General features: G+C 47.0%; 1 protein-coding gene across 4 annotated transcripts in view; it reads right to left on the bottom strand.

Annotated features, from left to right (window-relative positions):
- TENT4A (terminal nucleotidyltransferase 4A) overlaps positions 1 to 26,663 on the bottom strand; it is a 42,339-nt gene that overhangs the window by 7,077 nt on the left and 8,599 nt on the right. For all 4 annotated transcript variants that reach the window (XM_041731748.1, XM_041731749.1, XM_041731751.1 and 1 more), the window contains exons 2-7: positions 9,155 to 9,278; positions 7,966 to 8,012; positions 6,895 to 7,015; positions 5,075 to 5,182; positions 3,799 to 3,927; positions 1,243 to 1,456 (exon numbers count right to left, since the gene is read on the bottom strand). In XM_041731748.1, coding sequence (XP_041587682.1) covers positions 1,243 to 1,456; positions 3,799 to 3,927; positions 5,075 to 5,182; positions 6,895 to 7,015; positions 7,966 to 8,012; positions 9,155 to 9,278 — 743 coding nt within the window. The remainder of the gene's footprint in view (positions 1 to 1,242; positions 1,457 to 3,798; positions 3,928 to 5,074; positions 5,183 to 6,894; positions 7,016 to 7,965; positions 8,013 to 9,154; positions 9,279 to 26,663) is intronic.

Here is a 26,663-nt window from a genome sequence, read left to right as displayed (position 1 = left end):
TCACTGATCGAACACAGACAAACAGATGTGAAAACATGTTCCTCTGCTGCCAAGAAAAGCCCTTCTGAAGAAGCATGGCCGAAGTCCTGTCATTTATCAACAACAGAACAGTCAGGAGGTTTCCTGTCACAAGATTTTTAAGAAGTGAATTTCACATTCCAGCAGCCATGAAACAAATCACTAAATTTGAGGACATTAAAATATACATATAGGAACTGAACAGTGAAAAATAGCAAATACAGATGCAAGGGACAAACTGGGAAGAAAATGTACAGCATGACAACAAGGAGGCTTCCCTAACACACGCAGGATCTCACAAGTCACCAGGAAACAGTCGGCAGACAGATGGACAGAGCATGTGAACTCGCACAACAGAAATACAAGGGCAGTGTACCTGGAGCGGACATTCTCCACCACCTTTTCTGTCACCTGTCCGTCACTGACTTTATCACCAACAGTAAGAACAGTGTCTCACCTAATAGATGCTCAATAAACATTTGTGGAATGGATAAATAAAAATTTGCTTCACCTCACTCATCATTTAAGAAATGTAAACTAAACGAACATGTATGTTGCACGGCTCTATCAGATTGGCAAAGACTAAAAAGACTGTCCCTAAAGGAAGGGGAACAAGCACCCCTCACTAAGCTGATGGGACTAACACCAGGGAGACCACAGACCACCTTGAGACAGTCAATGCAGCAATCCTCACAATGGAACATGCCTTACACACAGGGAAGGGGGCTAGGATTTGTGGTTAATTGAAAACACAAGCCGAAAAACTGTATTACGTGATCCACTTAATAAAGATTTTATCCACCAATAAAAATATTAATATCCTTGTAGAGAAGAACTGGAGAAATACACATCCAGGGAATGCAAGGGGATTATGACACACTTCGCTTTTCTATGTGACATACTTCTCAGAAGTGAATGGTTTATGATGAATATGTGACAAATACTTTCCCAATCAGAAAAAAAAAAATAAGCTCTTTTCCTTAATTTTCATTTTCTACATTTTTCTGGTTAATTATGAGATGTAAACAAAATTCCAACTTTATAAGAAATCAATTAGGAGCATTAAAGAAAGATTTCTGAAGGTGTCCCTGTTAACTGTAAGGACTGTGGGACCCCACATCATGAGAGATGGGCCACCCTTGGCTGCAGGGATAGTAGGTACCCACCCCCTTCCTTGCGCCACGTCCCCTGGCTCACAGCAAGTGAGGAGCAAGGCGCCCTTACCAGGCAGCAGAGGGTCCTCAATGCACAGCATCGATGGTCTGTATCCACTGGTCATGGCTTTCATGATCTCTTCTTTGGCGATATAGGCACCTCCTTCTTTTATTCTAATACCAGTTTTCAAGTAATTAAAATTTCTTCCGTAGAGTTCAAAAAATTCTACAAGAAGCATTCCAAGGTTTTCATCAGCTCTCCGGGCATCAATTCTTGGATGCAACTGTAAAAGCGACAGATCCACAATTTGGATTCAAATCATTTTCTAAAGAAGACCGCATGCAATCTGCTACCTAGTGGTCTCTCCAAGGACAGGCTATCTGTGGCACCTGCTTAGTCACCAGCTCTGTGAGGATACTACAGGCAAAACAGCCTGGAGTGCCTTTGTTGATGTAGTGTTCAAAAAAAATAAAACCTTCTAATCCGAATTTTTTATTATACTTTAATTCTCCAAAATTACTAATCCCTTGAGGGTCTTCCTACTAGCACAGACATCTGATTAACCACAAGTTACCAAAAATTGATCCATAAGCAGACCACGTTCTCTGCAATGTAAAGTCATCTAGATGGTAAATTCTAAGAGTCTAACCTTAATCCCATTATTGCAAAAGACAACCCATAGAGGGCAGTGTTAGACTGAACAGTGTCATAGTGTGACAAACACAGCATGTGGAAAGGTTAATTTTAACTGTGTACAGGTGATTAGTATTGTGTCATAATATTTACACCAAATTTACATCCCTGCTTGTCACATAGATTAGCGCCAGCCTCCCATTTGGTGCCACGGTTTCTTTAAGCAGGTAACGGACTTGTTTTGAACCTAAGCTGCTGTCTATGGATCTGTTTCTAACCCAAGAGGCCCACCAGCAGACCTGCGCTGCCCATTACAACAGCCATAGGCGAGTGTTTATATTTTAATTAATTAAAGCAAATTACTTAAAAACTGCATTTACTAGCCACATGGCAAGTGCTCAGTAAGCACATGTGGATCGTGGCCGCCCTGCTGGCCACGCAAGAACTTCTACTGGACAGTGCAGGTGTGGATCCTGACAGTCATGTCCAGGGGAAAGCACAGTTCCTGACGGAAGCACAAAGCGTGAAAACATACAACATACAACTCCCTGAGGAGAAGCATCTCCTGACGCTTACTATAAGTACTTTAGGGTTCCCAAGAACTTCAGCTTCTGAGGATCTGCATGTGCCAGAGGCTCAAGGGCAGCATTCGGAGTTTTGCCTTACCTTACTCCCTTCCTGCCAGCCTTCTAGCCAAAATCAAACACGTGAGAGCTGCCAGCACAAGGCTGGGCTCTCTTACCTTAGTTAGCCAAGAAAGGCACAGCTCTGAGGCAGGATGGGCAAGGGGCATGGAGAGGTCAGCGGCCAGCCCAGCCATGCTACGTGTGGCCTTCCGTGGGGTCAGAGGACTGCTGCCAGGACCCCAGGGGTGAGGGGCCAGGAGGCACTGAGCCCGGGGCTGGAGCCACAGGAACAAGCAGCAGACATGATAGCAAGGCTACTAAAACGGTTCCAATCAGGAAAACATGAGGAAAGAGCAGGTTGTATTTTAGTTCAAAATAATGTCCAAAAACTAGGGGAGAATGGCACCAAGATAACTTCACAGAGGAAAACGTGGAAGGCAAAGAAACGTGATTAAACCATAAGAAACTGTAAGAAAACAGGTGTGGGGTTCCATTTTCACTATTCTTCGAGAGTCTCTGGCAAAGACGGGCCATGGAAGTCAAAATAATGAAAGATGGCGAAACCACTACTTCCATCAGCCATATCAATGGTGAGGAAATTGGCCAAATTCTAAACCCTAAGCATAATCAAAATACAAAATTAATGATACACACCTGGAAGAACAGCTAGAGTATACGGGGAAGACTGTGTGAAAAACAAAACTTGAATTTCTTCATTCAAGAAAATATAAATGGGGTAGTTACTGTTTCCGTTCACTTAGGAACTACTTAATATATTAAAATATGCAAGTATGGTTCATCAACACCACAGCATTTAACACATACAGGCAGGTTTTCTATTGACAGCTGTTCTAAGCTACTCAACAAAGTAAGGGCAATATAAAATTTAAGACAAAATATTTATTTCTTGTCAATCTGAGAAGAAAGGCTCTCTCTTTAGCAATTTGTATTTTTTGTCATATATAGTATCCAAATTTTCTTCTGAGACAAATTTTTTATCAATCAGTCAGTAAACAAAAAATCAGGTATTTTTTAATTGTCCATCAAGGCATGAAAGTCTCTACATGTACAGGGTCCTCAGTTCAGACTGGTATACCCCTTATGGACAGGACCAGGAGAGCCCACCCTTCCTCAAACCGTTCAATCAATCAAAAAAGCAAGCTATAAAGGAGAAAAAGGAGTAAGTATTGACCAAAATAGTTTTATTATGATAATCAGAAGTCAGTTTCCACTAAACCAAAACAGAAGAGTGGAGAGAGAGCAAGGACTGCTGGAATCCATGAAGCAACGGCTTCACAACGTCAAGGAAGAATGTGTTTCAATTTAAGTCTCAGTGTCAAGGTCTCTAAAGAGAACGCACACTCACCTGTAGAAAGCTAATGGCCATTAAAATTAGGCTGTATGAGCTAATTCCACCAGTAAAAACTTCATTCAGGTCCCTCTGCAGGAGGAACTGTTTCAATACTAAAATCAAGTAAGGCAGCAATGAATATTTCTGTAAATTCCAAAAGAAAAATTTTTCTGTTAATTGTTAATATACCTTGAAAGATTTCTCACATAGCAAATTTCCCATAGTATAAAGAAAAGCTTACTCCATCCTCTTGACACCTGGAAGGCTCTAAAGCCAATCATCCTCAACTTTCAGGGGCCTGAGAGTTAGTTATGTGAGGGGCTTGCTAAGACCCCACTGGGAGCCACACCCCAGGCCACAATTAAGCAGGGAGGAAATGAGGAAGCTTACGTGAAGAACAAAGAGGAGCTCAGGAAGAATGAATGAGTGTATTCCTTCAAATTACTTCCCATGGCCTAGCTTGCTCTGTGACAGGTGCAGGTTGGAAGCAGGAAGCAGAGGAGGGGATGGGGCAGTGAGCCAGGAAGGTCCTGGAGGCAATGCACAAGATCCCCATGCCCAGAGGCCCCCATGAGAGGAGACATCAGGGTGGTGGGGAGGTGAGCAGCTCGTGGGGCAGGAGGACAACACCAGAAGAACACGGAGAGCAGGGCGAAGGTAATGAGGAAACAGAGAGAGGCTGGTAAAGTGGGGAGGGGCAGGGCACTGGAAGCTTCTGAGGCTCTTGTGTTCTGCTGGGCACAGAAATGATCCTTCAGACAAGCCTGCTACTGCAGGGTTAGGGAAAAACTGAAGGAGCAAGGTCCCTGAACCTGTGGGAAAAGGCACTATCCAGATTATGACACTGGGGTTACCTCTATAGGGATTTTACCACTTTCCCTAAAATAGGAGGGCAAGACCAGCTGTTCAACTGGACCACACACCTGGGTTGGCTCAATAAATAAGTCCACTACCCCACCCTTGGGCACGGAGACGATCCAAAGCAAGCAAAAACTACATTGTGATGCATTCCACTTGCAATAAACTAAACTCACAAATCAGGCACACTGAGCTCTAGGGAGAGTCATTTTGTAATAGTGAGAAAGCTCTCTAAAAATCACTCAGCTTTATGGTTAGCCAAGGAAACAGCTAAAGAATTTCAAAGCATCTCTAGAAATAATATTGTATGATAAACAACTCAATTGTATAGTCTTTATCATTAAAGACTAAACTATCAGTTTAGTTTCATGAGACACCCGACACGACAGGTTCCCCAATTTTATAGTGAGTGCTAACTCGCTGACAACTGCACCTTCATGTAATTCTTGATGAGCTCCGCTGCCCGGACCCCAGTCTCCATGTTAAAGCTGATGTCGACTTTAACTTCAGTCTCCTGGTCTGTGAGTTTTATTATTGGTACCTGCAAAGATTTAATTGAAAAAAAACTATGCTTTAATGGCCAACATTCACCACAGTCTGGCTCAAAATGTTTCCTATGCTGTACAGAGGGGTTTTTTCCTAACTCACCAAAGGGCTGAGAGATCATGAACCCCAGACTTTAAAAACGAGAAGAAAAGGGATTTTTGCCAATGTCGACTTCATCAGTCCCTTGAACCCAAGCCCCGTGCTCCACCTGCCCGCCCCCGAAAAGAGCTACTGCTCACCTCTGCCCAGCCCTCTTGGCCAGACTCAGCATCAGCCACTAATTACAGGAAGTCCTGGGCTCCAGGAGGAGAAGCTGGCTAAGTCCCTGTGCCCCCAGGGGTGCCTCCAGGTCCCCAAATTACGTTTGAAAGAATTTCTGAAAACAGAGTAACTTCAAAGCCAGTTTTTCAATTTTATGTTGTGCTGATGTTGTTTCTCTTGAACAATTCTACTTTGGGTTTTCACTAAGACAATTTAAAAAATAAAAACAGAGCCAAAAAAACCACTTCCCTATAAAACCAGAGAAGCAGCTATTTTGAAAGGATTCTCATCAAAAAGACTTATCACCACAAGGTGCTCAAAACCAGCCTCATTAAAGCTGCCCCAGCAGCCATACAGACCACACTCCCTCCTACCCCCACACAAAACCCATGTTCTTCCAGGAACAAAAGGCAAGACTTTGTTTCCTTCAGCCTCTAAGGAATGTAAAAGGATGTTCCCTTACCAAAAACAAGTGATGTCTAATCGAAGGTTTAAAACTCCTAGTAGAATACAGAGTGCACACCTCATCTAGGTCCTGAAACACACACCTGGTGGCAAACTGCCCATGATACACATGTGACAGGGATGGGCAGCAGGGGATGACAGCAACTCCTGGAGATCACCAAGACCACCAGGCATGATGGTCAAGAAGACAGAAAAACAAAATGCTTTCCCAAAGAACTTACCACAAAGTGTTTCAGAAGGAGCCCATGCCTCCACAAGACGCTAACTCCCTCATGAAGATATTCCTGCTCCCCAGCCTGGCCTGGCCTCTACATCCAAACCAGCATACCTGGTCAGAGACAACTACCACCCTTGTTCTCATCAAAGAGCCAACACCACGGGACAAATGGCAGAGCCCTAAGAGGGCATGGTGGGGGCTTTCTACTAAGGGCCACTTGCCGGTAGGCAAGTGACTTACAGTTTCTGAGGCATCTCTAATCCGGGACTTAGATGAACCTCGACAAGCACACACCTCGACAAGCACACATCAAAGCACCCTCATCTTCCAACTTCTAAGATAAAAGGTTTTTATATAGATACATTTTTAAACAATGAAAGGCATAAGCAAGTTTTGTTTCTTAAAGAGAACTTGGCAAATGGTAAACATTTTTTGTACTACCTGTACCCAAACAGGCAGCACCTGGATGCATCCTTTTCTTATAAAGACATCCTAACAAAAGTTGACCAATCATGTATTTTAGTGCCAAGTACAGCGTGATGCTCTCACACCCTGCAGTAGCTCAGACTGTCATGAAATACGTTCTCAGCTGGTAATCCTAACTATTCAAAAGAAATACAAATACATTTATACCAAGAGAGAAGTCTTCAAAAGTTTAAGCAGCAACTCCTATAAACATAAGCTAAAGACATGGGTGAATCGCAACTGCTGGCAGGTGTGCGAAAGCCTCCGCTGGGGCTGCGGGCCAAGGCCCCTACACTTACTGTAGCTTTGTCAAGGACTTTGATGGAGCACGGCTCAGCCACGTTGTGCTTCCGCAGGGCTTGCTCCAACAGCTGCAGAGGAGGACGCTCCCATTTTCCAAAGACCACTAAGTCGATGTCACTGGACAGAAGAAGAAGTGACCATGAACCCCTGGCTCACATCACCATCCAGTAACACACACCTCTGGGGTGGACCAGTGCTAGGGCCTGCATACTCCCATCTCCTTCCAGGCCATACACACCACCCATTAAGCATATCCCTCTGAAGGAGGGAAGACAGTTTATGAATTATTGGTTAACACAAGGATGGAGAACTCAAAGGTTGAAAGAGTTTCCCAGCATCCCCAGGTAATCAAGGAGGTTGAAATGAAAATGCCTGCCCCTTTGACGTTTCCTGGCTCTTCCTCCTGTGCTGTCTACATACACTGCATCACTCTTGTCAACCTGTGCTTCCTGGGCACCTGGGATCTGGTCACTTCCCCACTGGCCCTGAGATTAAAGTCCCAAATCCTGAGATTACAGTCTCTTCAGTGTCCAAATGCTAACAGTGGGTTAGAGGAGAGTAGGCTTTTAAGGAAACAGTGCACATAACACTGTTCTGGGATCAAGATAGTTCTTGAGGCGGAAACACTGAAGAACAATTTTAGGATGCAAATTTGTTAGCTATTTTTCAATTAAAAAATACAAAATTCTGTTTAAATAGACTTTTTGCTTGAATCCTCATTAAAATAGAAGATCGATTTTCAAAAACATACCCAAAACTTTCAGAATATTTTGCACCGCATTTTCTTCCCATGACCCTCCCACTCGTCTTTCTTTATGTGTCTGGTGTCTAGCATTTTTGTAACACAACAAATGACGTGCAAGAGGAAAAATACAACAGTTATCGTAACACTAAATTAGATTTTATTTCCTGCAATTTTTCCTCTATACTCCAGTCTTTTCCTTTAGCTTACATTCCTAAGCTGAGGGACCTACTTTTAGCCCTTAATAGGCACAGGCACACAGACACTCCCCACCCCAACTAGACCCACATCCCCACAACACGAGCAGTTCGGATCTAGTACTCACCTGGTTGGAAGATAGAGGCCTGTACTAAAGCTGCCAAATATCTGTACCTGAAAGAGAACAGTGGTTGTCTCATGACACAGGACAATTCAAGCAGGCAGCCTTCTCCCACTTCTCACTGAAAGGCCACACCCCTACTCTGGGGAAAAATTAGAACTGCCCTGCAAGCCGGGGCAAGGGGGAAAGGTGGCAAAACACCATCAAAATCCTCTTACCCTTTAAGTTAAAGACCCACCCGAAATGGGAATTTTTAAAAACTCAAATGAAGAGATGAAACAATTATTGGCCTTTCCCACAACTGCTCAAAGCTGACAATTTTCAAACTCGTAGCTAAGGTGCAAAGGCAGGGCTTTGCCCCCAGGCACTAAAGTTTAAGTACAAAAACGTGGAATGTCATGAATGTTGTTGTAAAAGCAGAGGGACTTGGGACACCCGCGTGGCTCAGCGGGCTGAGCATCTGCCTTTGGCCCAGGGCGTGATTCTGGGATCCCAGGATGAGTCCCACATTGGGCTCCCAGCATGGAGCCTGCTTCTCCCTCAGCCTGTGTCTCTGTGCCTCTCTCTCTCTCTCTCTCTCTCTCTCTCTCATAAATAAATAAAGTTTAAATTAAAAAAAAAAGGCAGAGGGACTCAAGGTACTACAACCTGCTCACTGGGAGCATGGGAGCCATCCACCAGCCCAGCTCATCCATCCATCACTGGGTAGTCTCCTGTCACCATCATGAGTAGGAGTGATTGATCAGCATAGGCACCCTGGGCCATCACCAACTTGGTGGTCACAGGACATGTGTCGCACTGCCTGTGCTAAGCACCCAAGTGCCCACGGCCCCCATCTCAAGGAACACACATTCATGTCAGGTAATTCTTGGAAATTCTTTTCCAGTTCTACAAAATTGAACATACACTATGTTGTGGAATGAGGGCAATGGGTAGAATTCTAATCTCAAGGTGAGTTTAAAAGAATAATCACACTATTCCAGAAACAAATTCCCTTAGGCCCACCCTCCCAACCCCAGGGGTGCTGCTTGGGAAGGCGCAGGGCGTGGCGCCCCACCACCCTCCCGGGGGCCACGCCAGCAGAAGTCCTGCCATGAGGGCCAGGCCCAGGCAGGGGTGGGGAGGGGGGGGGATGGCCTAGGGCCAGGGACACCCTATGACCCCAGCCCCGGGCGAGAGTAAAGAGTGAACCCACATCAGCCGCTGGCCAGAGGTCTTTAACCACGGTTTCGATCCGCTTCACCACCTCCCGTCTCATGGCTGCTTCTTCAGGACAAGGGGACATGAAGTTATAAAAGTCAATGATTTCCTCATGAAGTCTGGTGGACAAAAGAAAAGACACACCCAAGTTAGCGGGAAGAGCCAAGCCCTCGTGCTGTGCTGCGCGAGCGAGCCACGACGGCTCATCTCCTCTGCAGGCGCAGGATAAAGGGGCGGCTCGGGGCAGACCGCACCCCATCCCGGCTCGCTGCGCCCCGCAGCCCCATCTGCCAGTGCCCTGAAGGCCGTGTCCCAGTGGGTCACCCGGGAGCCTGAGCCAGAAAACCAAGGGAAGCGCATCCCAGGGGCGCGGGGCGGGGCTTGCAGGCCACCAAGCCCCGAGGCCGCCAGGCAGCTGTCCTCTCCTGAAGGCGCCAGCCCCCCAGGAGGTCCAGGGGCCAATGCAGGTGCGGCACAAGTGTGTGTGGCCCTCTTTTCCTAACAGACATCTAACTGTAGCCTTTCCAGCAGAAGGGGAGCTCGGAGAGCTGCCTCGTCCCGTTGCCTCAGGAGCCACCTCTCGCACTGTCTGCCTGACCACCAGGGTGAAAAAGCCCATCCTGGGGCAGGCCAGGGCTTGTGGAGTTCAGGTTCAGGGCCAGCCAAGGATCTACACAGAAGACTCCTTCCATGGAAGGAAAGATGGTCATCTCCAGTCAGTCTGGAGGATGAATTCTAGGGGGCAAGTAATCTAATTCTGGGAATAAAACAAATAAAATTCACCTGTTTCCACTCTAAGTTTGATTAGTAAAACAAAGAGAAGATAAATAAAATTTGCTCAATAATAACCTAATAATGTTAGCTCAATAGTTAGCAAAACAGCCCACATACCAGAAGGGAATAGGTCTCAACAGGACCTATTGGTGTCAAGTGACAAAGCCAAGGGGCATCACATCACCTCACCCCTGCCCATATTTCAGAAGAGATTAGTAATGAGGTCGAGGCACGCCCACGTTCCCAGAGCAGAAGTGATGCCAAGTAGAACACACTGGCCTCCTGATTTCAAGGGTCCCGTCCAGCCAATCAGATACGCTAATGACACACCTATCTGAAAGGTATATTCAATCAGGCCTAAAAGTGACCTGCTGTAACGAGTATCAGGAAGAGTATTTTTGCTTTGCCTTCTGGACTAGAAGGAGCACTCCCAGACCACTGGCTGGACAAGCAGCCCTGCTGGCTCTTCCTTGAGGCAAGCAAGGTGAGGCGAGCAAGGTGAGGCGAGATGCTGCCTGAGTCCCGGAGCTGCCCCAAGACCAGGGGCTCCATGGTGTGATGGCACCATCGCCCCAGAAAGACACAAGGTCTAACCAGCATGACATCTGGGCAAACTCCAAGAGCCCCTCAGCTGCCTGCTCCTGCTCAGTGGGCTCCTCAAGGAGCCCTCCAACAAGTGAGGAAGCACCAAGGATGGGGTCTGGGGCGGCGGACCACCCCAGGAAGAACAGTGGAATTGAGAGAGACCATGCTGGATTGGGGAGGCACCCCTGCCCCCCACGCCACTCCCACACTCTTCCTTGTGCCCTTCCCACAGCACGGTGAGGGGCTCACGGCTCACCACCTGATCCTGGCACCAAAACAATGCTTGCTCGTGTGACCAGTGTGAATGGGATGAACCAAAGCATGTTTCGGTTAAAAAAATATTTCGCTTATGACCTTGTCATTTAAGATCTACGCTCTCCCTAAAATACATCCCAACTTCACATCCCAAGCAGTGCTAGTTTGCATTACTTTACTCGATACTAACATTACACATAGTTCTCATCACTTTAAGAAGCTGCATTTTATGTTTTTGACAACGCACTTTCACAATCAAATGCTATTAACCACATGCCCAATCGCAGGCATCAGCTACAACACAGGTCATTCTATGAGTCTGTGACTTCCCATCCTGAGTACACCCACATATTCAATGCTCCAAAGCAGTTCATAGGTACGTCCATGATCATTTATGTCCAGATAATCATTACTGCTCAGAAACAAACATGCACTCTTCTCACATATCAAAACCTCAACAGGGATCCCTGGGTGGTGCAGCGATTTGGCGCCTGCCTTTGGCCCAGGGCGCGATCCTGGAGACCCGGGATCAAATCCCACATCAGGCTCCTGGTGCATGGAGCCTGCTTCTCCCTCTGCCTATGTCTCTGCCTCTCTCTCTCTCTCTCTCTCTCTGTGACTATCATAAATAAATAAAAATTTAAAAAACAAAACAAAACCTCAACAGCTTTTCACAGCAGACAAGAAGTCTACATAAAATCACACTGAAGTCTCCTTATATCCAAAATTAGTTGCTACCTTATAGAACTCAATGTCAGCCCACCAGCAGTCAGTCTCCAAATCTCCCATGACAATTTCCACGCTGTGACCATCACAGAAAACTCTCCTCTACGATAGATCACAGAGGTGGCATCTCAAAACCGGCAGGAAACTGATTATTTAATGGGAGGGCCTGGGACACAGCCTCACATGGCAGAGACGGCTGGCTGTCCACCAGGATACTGAGGGGCCCCTCCCACAGCCTCAAGTGGCCAGGGAGCCCTGCAGAGGCTGAGGAGACTTCCTCAGGTTTCTTAAGGGAAGGGAGGCCCACAGAATCCAGGAAAGGCCCCTGGTGTAGAGCAAGGAAGGAAGGCAAACAGAGGAATAACCCCATGATCTAGACTGGACCACCAACACTCCATTACTTCTGTTCTCTGTAGCTAAACCAAATCCTGACATAGGAACCTAAAGACAACAATGTGAGACTCCTACCTTGTTCTATAGTTGAAAACATCACTCAGATGCAGAGTTGAATTTTTCAGGTGAAAAAAAATCAAAGAGAAGAAAAACCCACAGGGAATCAAATGCTATTTTGGACTCGGAAGAGGCTTTTCTAGACTTCAATATAAAATGACAATCACAACACAAAGAATGCAGAACTTCTTTCCAAAACACATCCTGAAGATAAACAAATTAAAAACCAAATGACAACTGCCCATGGCAGAAAAAGGACAAATCGGACTCTGCAGAAAGGCCCAGGCCCTAGCAGCATTCTCTGGGGTAAGTTGACAATTTATCACTTCTGGGAAACTGTGATAGGAGACGCTGAAACACACAGGAGAATCTGCAGTGCATGCTCGCCACAGGAGTGCTGGCCATAAGACATGGTCCCCCGTGAGACACCATCCACTCATTAAGGACAAGAAGATGTGGTGAGCTGATAAGAGAAGATGCCCAGGACAGACGGCTGGTACAGAGACAAAAGATGTGGGCCTACTTCATACGAACGTCTGGCCCATATATGCACCAAATACATGCGAAGATCTAAAAGGCCACATGCCAACACCTACAGTATTTCATGCCCTGGACACCAGGATGGGCTGGCGCGAGAACACTCCACTTTCTACTTCAGAACCTCTATACTGCTTGAGGTGTTTTTGTTTTTTACAAGAATGTGCTCATCACATAAATTTAAAAAATAAACAGGAAAAAGCCAACTGCATTTTAGATGACAACTTGACAAGACTGTGATCTTTATATTGCTTTTGCTTGTACACATTTTCTAATTTTAATGATAAATATAGATTCTTTAAAAAAAAAAAAAAGTATCAAGTCAGTGAGGTTTCCAAAGCCCTGGTGCCTCTTCCCATCCACCCTAGCCAAGGCAGTAAGCTCCCAGAGCAGAGCTGGCTTGTGTGGGTCTGGGCTCACCAGCAGGCCCCAAGCACAGGTAGCAAGTCCACTGTGGGGACACGAGCGGAGACCCACGTGCTCTGCAGCAGGGTGCAGCTGACACAACTTGCCAGGGGATGGACATGTTCTGTCCACGAGGCTACTGAGCACCTGAAATGTGCTACTGCAACTGAGGACCTGGATTTTTAATCTGACTCAATTTAAATCCAAAGAGCCATATGTGACCAGCGGTACATCTGGCTGCTTCTTCCTTAACCTCACCTAAGACAGGCAAAATGTTAACAGCAAGCAGATGGGGCAGCCCCATCAGAGCACACTTCTCGAGCTTTTCCAGAACTGGCCACCTGGGTTCTGTCTCCTTCCCCAGGTCCTCCCTCTTCTCATCCCTGCAGGCCTAACAGTGCACAAAAGCAGAAGTGCACCCCCCATCCCCACCCCACCCCCGCAAGGATAAGGCTCACTTGCAGAGCTCTATCACCTGCATACCCTCCAATAGGAGACAAACTTGATAAAAACACACTATTGCAAATAATGCTGCAATAAACAGAGGGTGTACATATCTTTTCAAAATATTGTTTTTGTTTGATTTGGGTACATACTCAGTAAAATTACTGGACCATATGATAGTTCTGTATTTAATTTTTTTTTAAAGATTTTATTCATTTATTCATGAGAGACAGAGAGACAGAGAGGCAGAGACACAGGCAGAGGAAGAAGCAGGCTCACCACAAAGAGCCCGATGTATGACTCCATCCCAGGACCCAGGATCACGCCCTGAGCGGAAGGCAGATACCCAACCGCTGAGCCTACCCAGACGTCGCTGTATTGAATTTTCTGAGGAACCTCCATACTGTTTTCCAGTGGCTACACCAATTCCCATTCCCGCCAATAGTGCACAAGGGTTTTTTCTGCACATCCCTGCCAACACCTGTTATTTCCTGTCTTTCTGATACTAGCCATTCTGACTGGTGTGAGGTTCTCATCGTGGTTTTGGTTTGCATTTCCTGATGCTGGGCACCTTTTCACGTGTCTGTTGGCCATCTGTACAGACAATACATGGAAGCAACTCAAGTGTCCAATGACAGAGGAGTGGGTAACGATGTGGCACACTTATACAGTGGAAGATTGCTCAGCCACAGAACAGAATGAACACTTGCCATGTGAAATTGCATGGCTGGACCTAAAGTGTATTATGTGAAGTCAAGACAGTTAAAGACAAATAGCATATGATTTCACTTATATGTAGAATCTAAAACACAGCAAACAAACAAAAAAACAGAAGTGGATTCATCAACACAGGGAAGAAATGAGTGTGAGAGGGGTAGGGGGACTGAGCAAGTAAGTGAGGGCATTAAAGATACAAACTTCCAAGTATAAAATAAGTGACAGAAATGAAAAGTACAACACAGGGAAGGCGGTCCGTGATACTGTACAATGCTGTATGGGGGACAGATGGTGGTCACACGTTATCTGCCAGGAGCAGGGGGTGATGCAGGGAATTCCTCCAGCAGCATGCAGTACACCTGAAAGTAATGTAACCTGCTGGCCAACTCTACCGCAATTAAAAGAAACAAAACACCTTCTAATAGGTCCTGGAACTCTCTTTTCCAAACATCCTCTAAAATAAACATCTTAAAACCTTGGAGCTAAATATGGACAAAAAAGAGCCATGTCTGTCAAAGCTAAACATTTTAGTTCTTGATATAATTTAAACACATACTCACTGCTACATTTACAAAACCATGCTTTAATAGTGTAACGAGATGTTAGTAACAATAGTGCCTGATTAGGGCATTTTCCAAAAGGAACTGATGTAATTATGGAATTGAGCAAAGACTGTTCTTTCATCTTCACTAGAAGGCACTCTTTCTCCCTCAACACTCTAACATGTCTGAAACTGGGATGCAATTTTCAATCAATGGCTGGGCATCAGATCAGCTCAAAATTAAACGCTTTTCTTCCTTTGTGCACATTTCACAATGGTGCATCCTTTTAGGTCAGTTGATCTCTACAGGAAGTTGTCTATAGGAAGTTTGTATTTCTGACCCACAAAAACAACTGCAAATGGTTCAACTCTTTGCATGCAATGGCACCTTGGATTCAACAAAATATGGCCTCAGAAGCTGACCACAGGGCATCTTGGAGAGGCAACGAGAGTAGAGCAAGAACCAGGGCAATGTGAGGCCTGCACTGCTGCTCTCAGCTGGAGGGAGCTGTGAAAACAAACTCTCGAACCCCTGCACTGCACAAACCTCCTACTAAGCCATGGAGCCAAGTGCACACGCTGCTTGGGGCCCGGGCAGAGAAGGCACTTCTGCTGCTTTGTGGTGGCGCTTCAGCCTCATGCTAAGTGGGTCACCAATGTGGGCAGGCGCAGTGGGAAAGGAGGCCGGCTGCCCTGTGTACGCGAGGGCTGCAGGCCCTGGCTGCGCAGATACAGCACACCTCTGGTGGCTTTCTCTGAGAAGCAGAATGCCGACACTCCAGCGAGGGGACGGCCTGTACAGATCAGGGGCAACTCTGAGACTCCGTCTGGAAGAATCTCAATTGACATCTCACAGTGAATAGAGCCCTAAAGGATTCATTTTCTGGGTATTTTAAGATATGGCAATGGTAAGATTACAGTTTTCAGTAAATTTCAGGGGTTTTTTTTGGGGGGGGAGGGTTTTTTTTTTTTAAAGATTTTTATTTATTTATTCATTCATAAAAGACACACAGAGAGAGGCAGAGACACAGGCAGAGGGAGACGCAGGCTCCAAGCTAGGAGCCTGATATGGGACTTGATCCCCAGTCTCCAGGATCTTGCCCTGGGCCAAAGGCAGGCGCTAAACTGCTAAGCCACCCAGGGATCCCATAAATTTCAGTTTTAATCACAAAATCATAGACTTCTGAAGCATGATTTTCCAATGCACTTTTAAACTAAGTACTAGAAAATAAAGTGCTGTGAAAAATGAAAAAAACATTTCTTATCTACAGTTGCTCTCTTATAAGACTCCAACTCCATTCAAAGAGTAATGACTGCTCAATTTTTAGTACATTTCCAAATTAATTTCTGCTTTTAGTACCAAATGATGAAGGTCAGCAACGATTTAGTGTCTCTCTTATGAGCACCTGGTATATGGTTGCCATAAATATTTATGAAACCCAACTCCATGGGCTATTTAAAAGGTGAAAGATATGTTATTCAGTTAGCAAACCAAACTATCTGACTTCACAGCTAATAGAGCAATTGATGAACACAGACAACCCATTGCAAGAGGGGGATTTTTGATTTCAGAAGCTGAGCTGGTGGGGTTACATGGCTCTCAATTTTGTCTAACTTTGAATTGGAGCCAGGGAGGGCTGGCTGGTTCTGCACCCTCACTGGGGGCACTCGGGCATTCAGCCCCCTAACCCTCGAACCCCAGCCCTGGCACAACCTGCAAGTGGCCCAAAGGTGACTTCTCTGTTCCCACCAAGGACAGGAAGATACGCTACAGCAGGTAAACAAGATGCCTGAAGTGAAGACAAAGTACTGTATTTTAAAATAAAACCCTGTGGGAAGAAGGGGGGGGGGCACAGGAAACACACCTTTCCCTATAAGTGAATGATGCTTGCCTGCTCCCCTCGATTTTAAATCCCAGCGTTTCTTCTACAGAAAACCATGGTCAGAGGTCAGATTTTAGTCTTCATTGTTTTAGGGGAACAGGGAAGGCAGATGAACACATGCATGGCCTCCAGCAAGGCCTCCAGCTTTTGGTCCCTGAACCTCTAAATACAAGCCATGCTGTGAAGGGTCACCACGCTGGACCTTTACCAGCTCACTGAGACCTTAAACCATGACCACTGGCTCCCGGGGCTCCCCTGTCCCCATGGTCCCTGTCCATGCTGTCAGCTAACTCCTAACGCCCCCCACGAACCTGGTCAATTCACACGCTCAGGGAAAAATCAAGCTTTCCATCACAATGCAAAATATAATAGAAAATACCAGAAACTACCTTCAACTGTTAATCGATTCCATCTCCCCTGATCCCCCAACTCTTCTTAAAGCCTTTCAAAGGCATTAAAAAGCCAGGTTTCTCAGAAACTGGAGCTCCTTCCCCTCAGCTCCACAACACTCATGGTCTAGATTGTTGCCCCAAACAATGCCTTAGTGAAACCAAGTAGAGTTAGCCACGGGAGCTGTGAGGACCTGAACGCCCACCCCGCAGCACAGACCCTAATCAGGAAGTACCCACTGCTGAGCCTGCGGCAAGTGCAGACATCCATGAGGGAATGGCTGTTTCTATTTTCAGGCATGAACGATCTTCTTTAAATTACCCATGTGTTGATACAGTTAATGAACTAATTACAAATCATTTTTATTTATTTTTAATTACGTGACAAGGCAATTAATATCTGCACCAATTACTCAGAAAACCTTGAGGAAGGCCTTCAAAGTTTTTTTTTTTTTTTAATACAAGCTCAAAAATGGAATGAAAACACCTGAAACTACAATTAGAACCCAGTTTGTTTCCAGAACGTTCCTCTACTTATGTTGTTAATGTGGCAGCTGCCCTATCAGGCTGCTTTGTAAAGGCCTGCACTTGAGCATCTCTCTACTCCGGAGACCTACCTGTGTACACATCTTTCTCCAGGCAAGCTTTGAACAAAGCTACCCCTGCAAGTGCTTTTAAAATGTTAGTGGAAGAGTGAGGCCCTTGGGAGAAGCTGCCACAAGGGGAGGGGATGGAAAGCAACAGATAGGAAGAGGAGGGTACCTCTTTGGGGTAGGAGTAGGCAAGATGGACTGGGAAGGCACAGCTGCTATGACCCAGGGCCAACCCAGATCGAAAAAGCTAAAATCATCTAGCATTCACGAAACAGCCAGGTCAGTAAGGCTCTGCATTTGGAATCATCAATGCTATAACTCTGGCCCATGCACATTTAGCTCCCAGTAAAAGTGAGCTCTTCATCCCCTTCCCTCCAAAACCCCTCCTGGGTAACTTTCAGCCCTGGTTCAGATAGATGTCTGGGGCCTTTCAGAACCTAAACTGAAGGCCAGCAAAGGAAATGATACTCTTCTACCTTAGCAAAGCAAACCCAAGGATGCTGCAAGTGCCAGGCAAAGGCCCAGGGACCAGAGAACCACAGGAGTCTTCTCTTCGCCTCAGAACAGGAAGAACTCAGACACCAAAAGCTTATCATTAAGCCATGACAAAAATACTTCATGTATTTCTTATGAATCTACTGCTAGAGAAGAAAGGACATTCAGATATGGCTTCTAGAGAGAGAACCAGTGAGGCACCTGAGAGCTTCCTACAGACCAGAATGAAGCTAACCCGGCATTTCACAACCTGAGTCAGTAGACAGTCCAGTGATAGAATTAGTAGTACTACACTTTTGCATTATAACCCCCAAAACCACCCCATGCCGCAGGTACCAGCTGGAGAAAAACCACCTGCTTTTAGCATGTCCACAACCCATCATGCAGCAAAAATGACCAAAGGACTCAGTCTCCTGACACTGGTGCCCTAGAGAGACCACAGTGCAATCCAGGACCTTCAAGCCTATGGAGGAGCTCACAGCCAGGAGAGCAGCTGGGGTGCAAGGAGAGGCCCAGAAGGCTCTTCACTGTGCTGGCTTTCTTCTGTGCTGGCTCAGGCCACCTACCATCAAGCCATGCATGGCAGCCACAGCACAATTACCAACCACTGCAGCCACCTGTAGGTGTTCAGAGGGAACCACACAGCCATGTCGAAAAGTCAGAGCCTGAGCCTTGTTGGCTAGCTCAAGTAGCTACATCATTTTTGAAATGAAAATAGCTGTATGATCTGTCATCTTTCCAGAGATCCCTACCCTCAATGGGAAGGCAAACTGGGATAATCTTGTAAGGAAGATTAGTGTTTAAGAGTCTGAAAACATTAGTATTCTGGAACACTACACAGCACCAGCCACATTACCAGCATTTTCATTAGAGCCCCCCAAATAGTCTCCAATGCAAATACTACTGTCTCCATTTTACAGATGAAAAAAACAAGTATTCGTTAGGCAGATGGTAACCAGCCCAAGATCATGCAGCCAAGACTCAGATCCAGAGCTGCGTAGCTCTGGAACTTGAGTGTTTAGCCACAAAGCTAGGAAGCCACACTCAGGTGACCTGGCGCAGAGAAACATGTGCAGAAATTCACTGTGGGTCCCTTCATAAAGAGCAAAAAGTCATAAATGTAATAACTTTATTTAGAGGATCATGTACATCTGTATAATATTTTTTAATTGTTTAAAAAAGAGATCCCTGGGTGGCACAGCGGTTTAGCGCCTGCCTTTGGCCCAGGGCGCGATCCTGGAGACCCGGGATCGAATCCCACATCGGGCTCCCGGTGCATGGGGCCTGCTTCTCCCTCTGCCTGTGTCTCTGCCTCTCTCTCTCTCTGTGACTATCATAAATAAATTAAAAAAAAAAAAAAAAAGATTTAATTGTTTAAAAGAGCTATTTGATGACTGAAGGAACCACTTTATCTTGAATTAGATTTAAATAAATACAAAATGATACCTGTATAATGTATTGAGAGTAGTATTAAAAACCATACAAAGAAATATGCTCAAGTGTTAGCAGGAAAATTATGGGTAATTTCTCTTCCATATTTCCTATATTTCTTCAGTAAGTATATTATTGCTTTTATAATCATAACCCCCCATCCAAAAAAAAAAAAAGCATCACTTTGGTTTCATTCATTGATACTACTTTCCTTCCAAAGGTCACAGGACAGACATTTCTGCTTGTGTTAAGTAAGTCTCTGGTCTCCTGCTTCTATGTTAGGGGCACTCCAGCAGAGGCATCTCCTGGCTCCGTCCCAGCCCACGAGTGAGCTAGGCCAGGACCATGGAGGCCAGGGAACCCCGCTGATGGCTCAGCATAGAGGTCCAGCAAGCTACAGGCCCCTTCAACCCTAAAATTCTGGTTCTAGTGCCACCCAAGCCACCAGTTCAGGAAGCTACTCTAGACTGCAGCATTCACTCCCCACAACAGACAGGGCTCCTGAAAACACCACCCCCACAATCCCAGAAAATCCTCTGCAGATGCAGAAGAATGAGCCTGAGAAGACTTCTCTGAGGAAGGGGGTGTTCTCTCAAGGACCCCAACTCTCTCTGGCTACATCCCACCAGGGAGAGCATTAGCTCCCTGTTAAGGCCTTCCTAGGGGCCCACTCTCATCACAGCACCAATGCCAAAGAGCTGTGCTGAGTAAGATTCGGAGGCTACGTTTAGACTCTACAGGAAAAAGCCTGTCATTTGTTGGTGATCATATCATATCAATATTCTTCTTATTAGCTGACATTTACCACCTGCTGGCTCTGTCCAGGCACTGCACAACACACTTCATTGAGCATGGTCCTGAGAAGCACCATCATCACCCCTCCTTATGGAAGGCTCAGTAGTTAAAGCACCTCCAGAGATGCATGTCTCGCATAGAGAGCTCAGGCAGGGCAGCACCTCTACTGTGGGCTCCTGATGCTCAAAGCACTCCCTGGAGCTTCCATTTCCCACCAACCGCACTCCCTGTCTGCCTCCTGCAGGCTTCTGGAATCTCCACACTCTGCCTCCACCTCCCTAAGCTGCTCCGTTCCCACTGGCTCCCTCCCTGGCCTTGACCACTCAGGAGATATCAGGTGCCAGACACGAGCAGTCTCACTACTGATGATGCCGTCCTAAGGGGACAAGGCGTCCCAGCGCCCCGATAGAAGACATGACAATCACCTTCCATGTCACCAAAACTCGAAGAGCACCTGGAAGAGCCTATGTCCAGTTCCATGGGGCCCGCAGACATGCACACAGCGGGAGCCAGTGCCCCGCACACTAGTGCAGTAACATCTGGGAAGTCTACTGCAATGAACTGACCTCACTTCACTGAACCCAGTATCTGTACAGGTAAAATTCAATTTACACTGTCAGAAAAAACTAATATAACTTTTAACTATCACGTGTTTACTTTTCATTCAATCAGCCAGGATTGTTTCCATCCAGTTTAAGGAGGAAACAAGTCATCTGCACCAATTCTCCTGGGCACAAACTAGACATGGCAACCTCTTAAAGTCTCAGGAGGGGGGCCAGCACTCACCAACCTCCCAAGGCCCCACCAAGATGACTAGGAAATGTTTTAAGAGAAAGGAAAACACTACTGGAATAAGAATGGGAAAGGACTTAACGGATCCAAGGTTTAAGTCAATATGAAAGTGCAGAAAGCAAATGTGACTCATCTTTCTACAGTGATTTCCTGTAGACCTACTATGTAGCAAGCACTATTCTGATACTGGCTATGGAGTAGCAAGCACAACAAAGTAAGTAAGGCCCTTGCTATGAGTTTGGGAGTGGGCCGAGGGCAGCATGGAGAGGGGAGATGATAACCAAAAAAAGCAGAGTGCACTATGCAGCCTTCAAATGGTGACCCACGGCCATCTACATGGTTACTTCAGCTGGGGTGGTGAGGAGCTGGTACTGGAGCCTTGACGGAAGAGCAAGCAGCAGCCAGACATGCAATGGTTGGGGGACAGCAAAAGGGTAAGCAGCCCAAGGCCCCCACAGCAAAGATGAGCTCCGGAGGCTTCAGTAACTGGGAGGAAGCCCAATGGCCCAAGGAACAGGGGTGCCTGGGTCTGGGGTGCAGCAACCCTGGGACAACTTCAAACAAGGCTGTCAGGCTCCAGGAAGAAACCCAGTGGCCAGGAAGAAGAGGACCAAAGAGGCCTGAGAAAGCCAAGGCCCTTAAGAAAGACTCGGGCCCTGACACAGGTGCCTGCCAGCTGCCCCAAGACCATACTCTCCACCCATAGGGCTGCCAGGTCCCAGAGAGGCCAGCCCAGAATGCAGCCAGCCTTTCAAGCCCGCAGCCCAGGCTGAAATCTCCCAGCGAGGTGGAAAGGGCACAGCAGGAACACACGTATGCCACATCAGCATAAAGGCAGCCTGTGAGGTCTGCCCTGGCAGCAACCCCATGAACACACCACAGCAAAAAAAAAAAAAGAGAGAGAGAGAGAGAGAGAGAGAGAGAGAGAAGGAACCGTACACAACAGAAACAATAAACCCAGCAGCAAGGAACACAAAAGCTGAAACTGGGAAAAACCTGCTATGGGGCCTCATTCAACAGAAAAGCAACCTCGGTCAAGACACGTCACTAACATCGGGGTTCCCCCCATGACAAGCAGCAGAACAGGGACACGCCCCGTGCGCTGGAGCAACAAGAGCCGAGCTCAACAAGATGAATGCAGAGGAAACAGAAAAGGATTCAGGTCATCTGAGGGGTAGAGGTCCCCCTGGAGGGACAGACACGCTGCCAGTAACAGGGAGACAACTCAGAATGGGTTGGCAGGGCGGTTGGGGGCGGGGGGATGGCCTCCCTAAAGCCAAGGCACAGCCCGCCCTGTGGGTGCAGCTCCACTCCGAGCAGGAGTGACATCAGGGGCCCACGCTGAGACAGACAGACGCTGCTCCCAGGGCCAGCGTGGACAGGAGGAAGGCTTCGGAAAGGCAACTGAGAAATTAACCTCCGGGAACCATCTTCACCGACGGGGGACTCAGATTCCTGACGACATTCACAGCCAGGGAGACGGGTACTAGGCACAGGGCGGGCCTCAGGGAGCGCAGCACCATCAGCTCCCTTTACAACCCTGACCGCACACACACAACAGGAAGACACTGACACAGGCCTCCAGGGGCAGAGCCAGTGACTCAGCCCCGGGCTGGGAATTCGGGGCCCCAGGCGCTCCACCAGGTTCAGGCCCCGGGCGCCCTGGCCAGCGGATGGGGAGTGAGGCCGGGGTCACAGCCAGAGCGGCACACAGGCCGCCCTGCAAGGCTCACGGCAGCACGCAAAGGCAAGGAGATGGCTCCGCGAGCTCTGGCGGGGTAGACGCCCCCTCAACAAAGCCCAGCAGAAACAGGGACCATGCGGGGAACCCAGACATCTGATGGCATCCCAGAAGAGCCTGGGGTGAGCATGAGGGCTCTGTAAAGACAAAACCAAGACTAATCAACTGCAAACTGGTTTCCTGCGTCCAGGCAGGACTGCAGAGCCACCAGGAGCCCAGGCCACCCGGGGTCAGACACCCAGCAGGATATACGGATGGTGCCCCATTGGGTGCTGACATCAAGATTTAATAAGTCCCGACAGATTATGCAGAAAAGGACCTGGCACTCCGGAAAGGCTCAATAAATGGCAGCAATTATAATTACAGAACAAAATATAAACGCTTAACTCATGGTGACAAATAATGTAACGCAAATCAGGACGTAAAAGGCTATTTTAGTCCGCTCAGGCCGCTGTAACAGGACACCACAGACTAGGCAATTTAAACAACAGACATTTATTTCTCACAATTCTGGACGCTGCAAGTCCAAGATCAGGGCCTGGGCACTGTCAGGTTCCGGCGAGAGCCCCTTTCCTGGCCTGCAGATGGCTGCCTTTTTTTTTTTTTTAAATAATTTTTTAAAAATTTATTCACTTGAGAGAGAGAAAGAGCAAGCAAGAGCACAAGCCGAGGGGGAGGGGCCGAGGAAGAGGGAGAGAGAGAGTCTCAAGCTGACTCCACCCCCCAGAGCCCAGCCTGACTCCATGCTCAATGTCGCAACCCTGAGATCATGACCTGAGCTGAAACCAAGAGTCAGACACTTGATGGACTGGCCCACCCAGGTGCCCTTCATCATTTTCTTCCATTCTTGGTCTCAGCAATTCCTCCTAGAAACTAGTATTTCCATCTAGGAAGTTCCATGTTACCTTCACTTTCAAGCAAAATTAATAATTTAGCAAGCTGTATTTAGAGAGAACATGAATTGTAACAGAAGAAGTCCTGCTGATTCATCCATGTGGGCTTAGAGAGAGGTCCACAACGGCAGTCACCTAACAGCACTTTGGTGATCTCTGGGTGGTAGACTCATGATTTTGAAGCTTTCTTTTTTTAAACAAACAAACACACACACACACACACACACACACACAAATCCATTTAATGAAAATAATGATTTAGAAATCCACAGAAAGCACTCTTAGCAATTAGTACACAGAACTATAAGATGCACGGTGTCACACAGGGTAGTGGCATCACTGACCACGTAAAGAAGTCACTCTGGAAACATAGGATGAAGCACCAGGCCTCATGCCTGGTTTGTGAGAAACTAGTCCAGACTCCTCTTGGGGAGATCAGGACAAAGATGTCCATTTTGGGGTACCTGCACTGTTTAGAGCCCAATGATTTCACGATGCTCTCTGCAACCTGATAAGAACTCATATAATTATTTTCTCCCTATTACCACACCTCTTTGAACAATCCCTTCTTTACTCCACATGTCTAGTGGTTAAAAAGATGTGCTGTGGGGCAGTCTGGGTGGCTCAGTGGTTTAGCACCGCCTTCAGCCCAGGGCGTGATCCTGAGGACCCACGATCGAGTTCCACGTCAGGCTCCCTGCATGGAGCCTGCTTCTGTCTCTGCTTGTGTCTCTGCCTCTGTCTCTCATGAAAAAACAAAATCTTAAAAAAAAAAAAAAAAAATTGTGCTGTGGAATCAGACTGCCTGGGATCCAACACCGGCACTGCACCCACCAGCTGGGTGAGGCAGTGGGCCCACTCTGCTCTGTAGTATGCTCCCCACCCCCCGCGTACCAGGAGGGCTGCCCAATATGCTGCATGCAGGGGTGCGAGCTCAACAGGCCAGTGATGATGATGACAGTGACAAGTGCTGAAAACCCCTCACTTGACAGGAAAAAAGGAAAGGCTGAAGCACCCACCTGCAAAGGAAGGTGCCGAGAACAAGGTGCCATCTTCCCAACCATAAACTTCTTACTTCCAACAGTCTTACCCCAAAAGCACTCCTATAAGGCCATTTTCACTCTTAACAATTTTGCAAGCTTCAGTTCATTCCAAACCTTAACCTGTGACTATTCTTGCAGGTTCCCATTCTTTGGAATTTGGTCTCCGTTCTATGTTCTGTTTACATCATGCTTGCACGTAGGACTGTACATCAGTCTCCCGTGAGTCAGTGTCTGATGGAGCCACATTCTCTCTAGACTGATTCATCATCAATTTCCTTCCACAAGATAACTTATCACAATACTTTAGGATCTCCACATTTCACAGGCCACCTAAGGTATCCTCTTTTACATATGCTGGCTATCTCTTCAGAGTTGTCCTTCAATTTTTAAAATTTCTTTGCTTAAATTCAGAGGTGTCTAAATACTCTACTGCGTTGCACCATGGCTCCCATCTCTGCCAGTTCTCCATGTTCCTGATTCTTGCTCTGGATTCGGGCACACCTGTTCCCATCGTGGGGAGGCAGCGGTGGCACAGGCTGTCCGGTCCAGCAGGGAAGCTGCTGTCTGGTCCTGCTGGGAAGCTACAGTTCTCCTATTTTCTGGTTGCACCTTGGGCAAGATGTTCTATCTACAAAAGCTTACTCTCTCTTTAAAACGAGCTACTGACAAGAAGAAATGGGAGGAGGCAGTCAACAAACGCTTACTAGTCCTGCTTTCATCTCCCAGTAGTCTTCAGTTACAATAGCAACTCATCAAATACTCCATTTTTCCTAGATAACAACTTGTAAGAAAAAAATCCAGATAGGAGGAGTCCTGCTCCCTTCAGGACCACCTCACCGCCCAGGCCAGTCCTGGAGTGTCTGCAGAAAGCAGGAATTTCAGCATACTATGGCAGTAGGACTGGCGTAAAACTCCTCCAACCCCACCTCCAGCATCTTCGTCATTTGACCGTCCAAGTCCTTACAGGAGAACCTCAGTGCTCCCTCTCCCCTAATATGACCTCTCTTCAGAAAAACAAAAAAGCAAAGGGCCCTCTATAGACTCACTGAGGCTGGGAGTTGCTAACCCCCCTCCCGCACGTCTTGAAGAGGTCTCCTTCACTGAACACTGCTGGAGCTCCCAGACATCATCAGCGCTGGAAGGCTGTGAGCCTGGCTAGGCGTCTGTTTTCTATCTGCTGAAGGGGAGTGGTGCTACCCATTTCCTGAGCCTGCTCTAAGAACACAGGGAGGAAAGTGATGCAGAGAGCAGAGCCCTGTAGAGCCCCCTGCCCTGGGAGCTGTGGCAGCCACTGTGTGCCTGAGAAGAGCGGTCGGCAAGAGACTGTAGGCAGGAGCGCCAGGCCACCACCTCCAGGCTGGACTAGATGCTCTGAGCCATACCGAGCTTGTTCCGTGTTGCCCTCTGCCGAACCGGGACTATGCTTCCTGTGCTATTGAAACAGCAGCCCTTTGAAAAGAATATACGCCAGAAACTCAGAAACACCAGTTCTAGAGCTTTCCAGTGGTGGCTTGCTGAGTACTACAGCTTTTGCTGTTGTTCCCATTTGGATTTATTTAGGCAGCAGTTTACTGAATCAAACACTGTGTTTCAAATAAAGAGTCTAAAGTTACTCTAGGTTGGTGCTGTCCAAACATAAGGCTATTTAAGTTTTCATTAAAATTAAATGCAATTAAAATTCAATTCCACAGTTGCATTAGTCACATGACAGGTGCTCAATGGCCACATATCCTAGTGGCCTCTGTACTGGACCGCACAAAACCAGAGCTCTTCCACCTTCACAGAGCAAGCCGCTAGACAGCGTGCTCTAGCTCTGCAGTGCCCTGTCCCTTACTTTTGTTTTCTTTGCTGTACACAGAAGTTAGAAGCTGCAAAGGGCTCAGAGAAATAACATCCACTCCTACTAAGTGCACAGAACGACAACAACAAAAAAAAATCCTCAACAACTTTCAACAAGTCACACATGATGACACACCTGATGAAATATGACAGCAGGGCCTAAGAAGCTCTGGAAA

This window comes from Vulpes lagopus, chromosome 17 (assembly GCF_018345385.1).
Source record: "Vulpes lagopus strain Blue_001 chromosome 17, ASM1834538v1, whole genome shotgun sequence".
Lineage (NCBI taxonomy): Eukaryota > Metazoa > Chordata > Mammalia > Carnivora > Canidae > Vulpes > Vulpes lagopus.
This window is presented reverse-complemented; position numbering and strand designations above follow the sequence as displayed.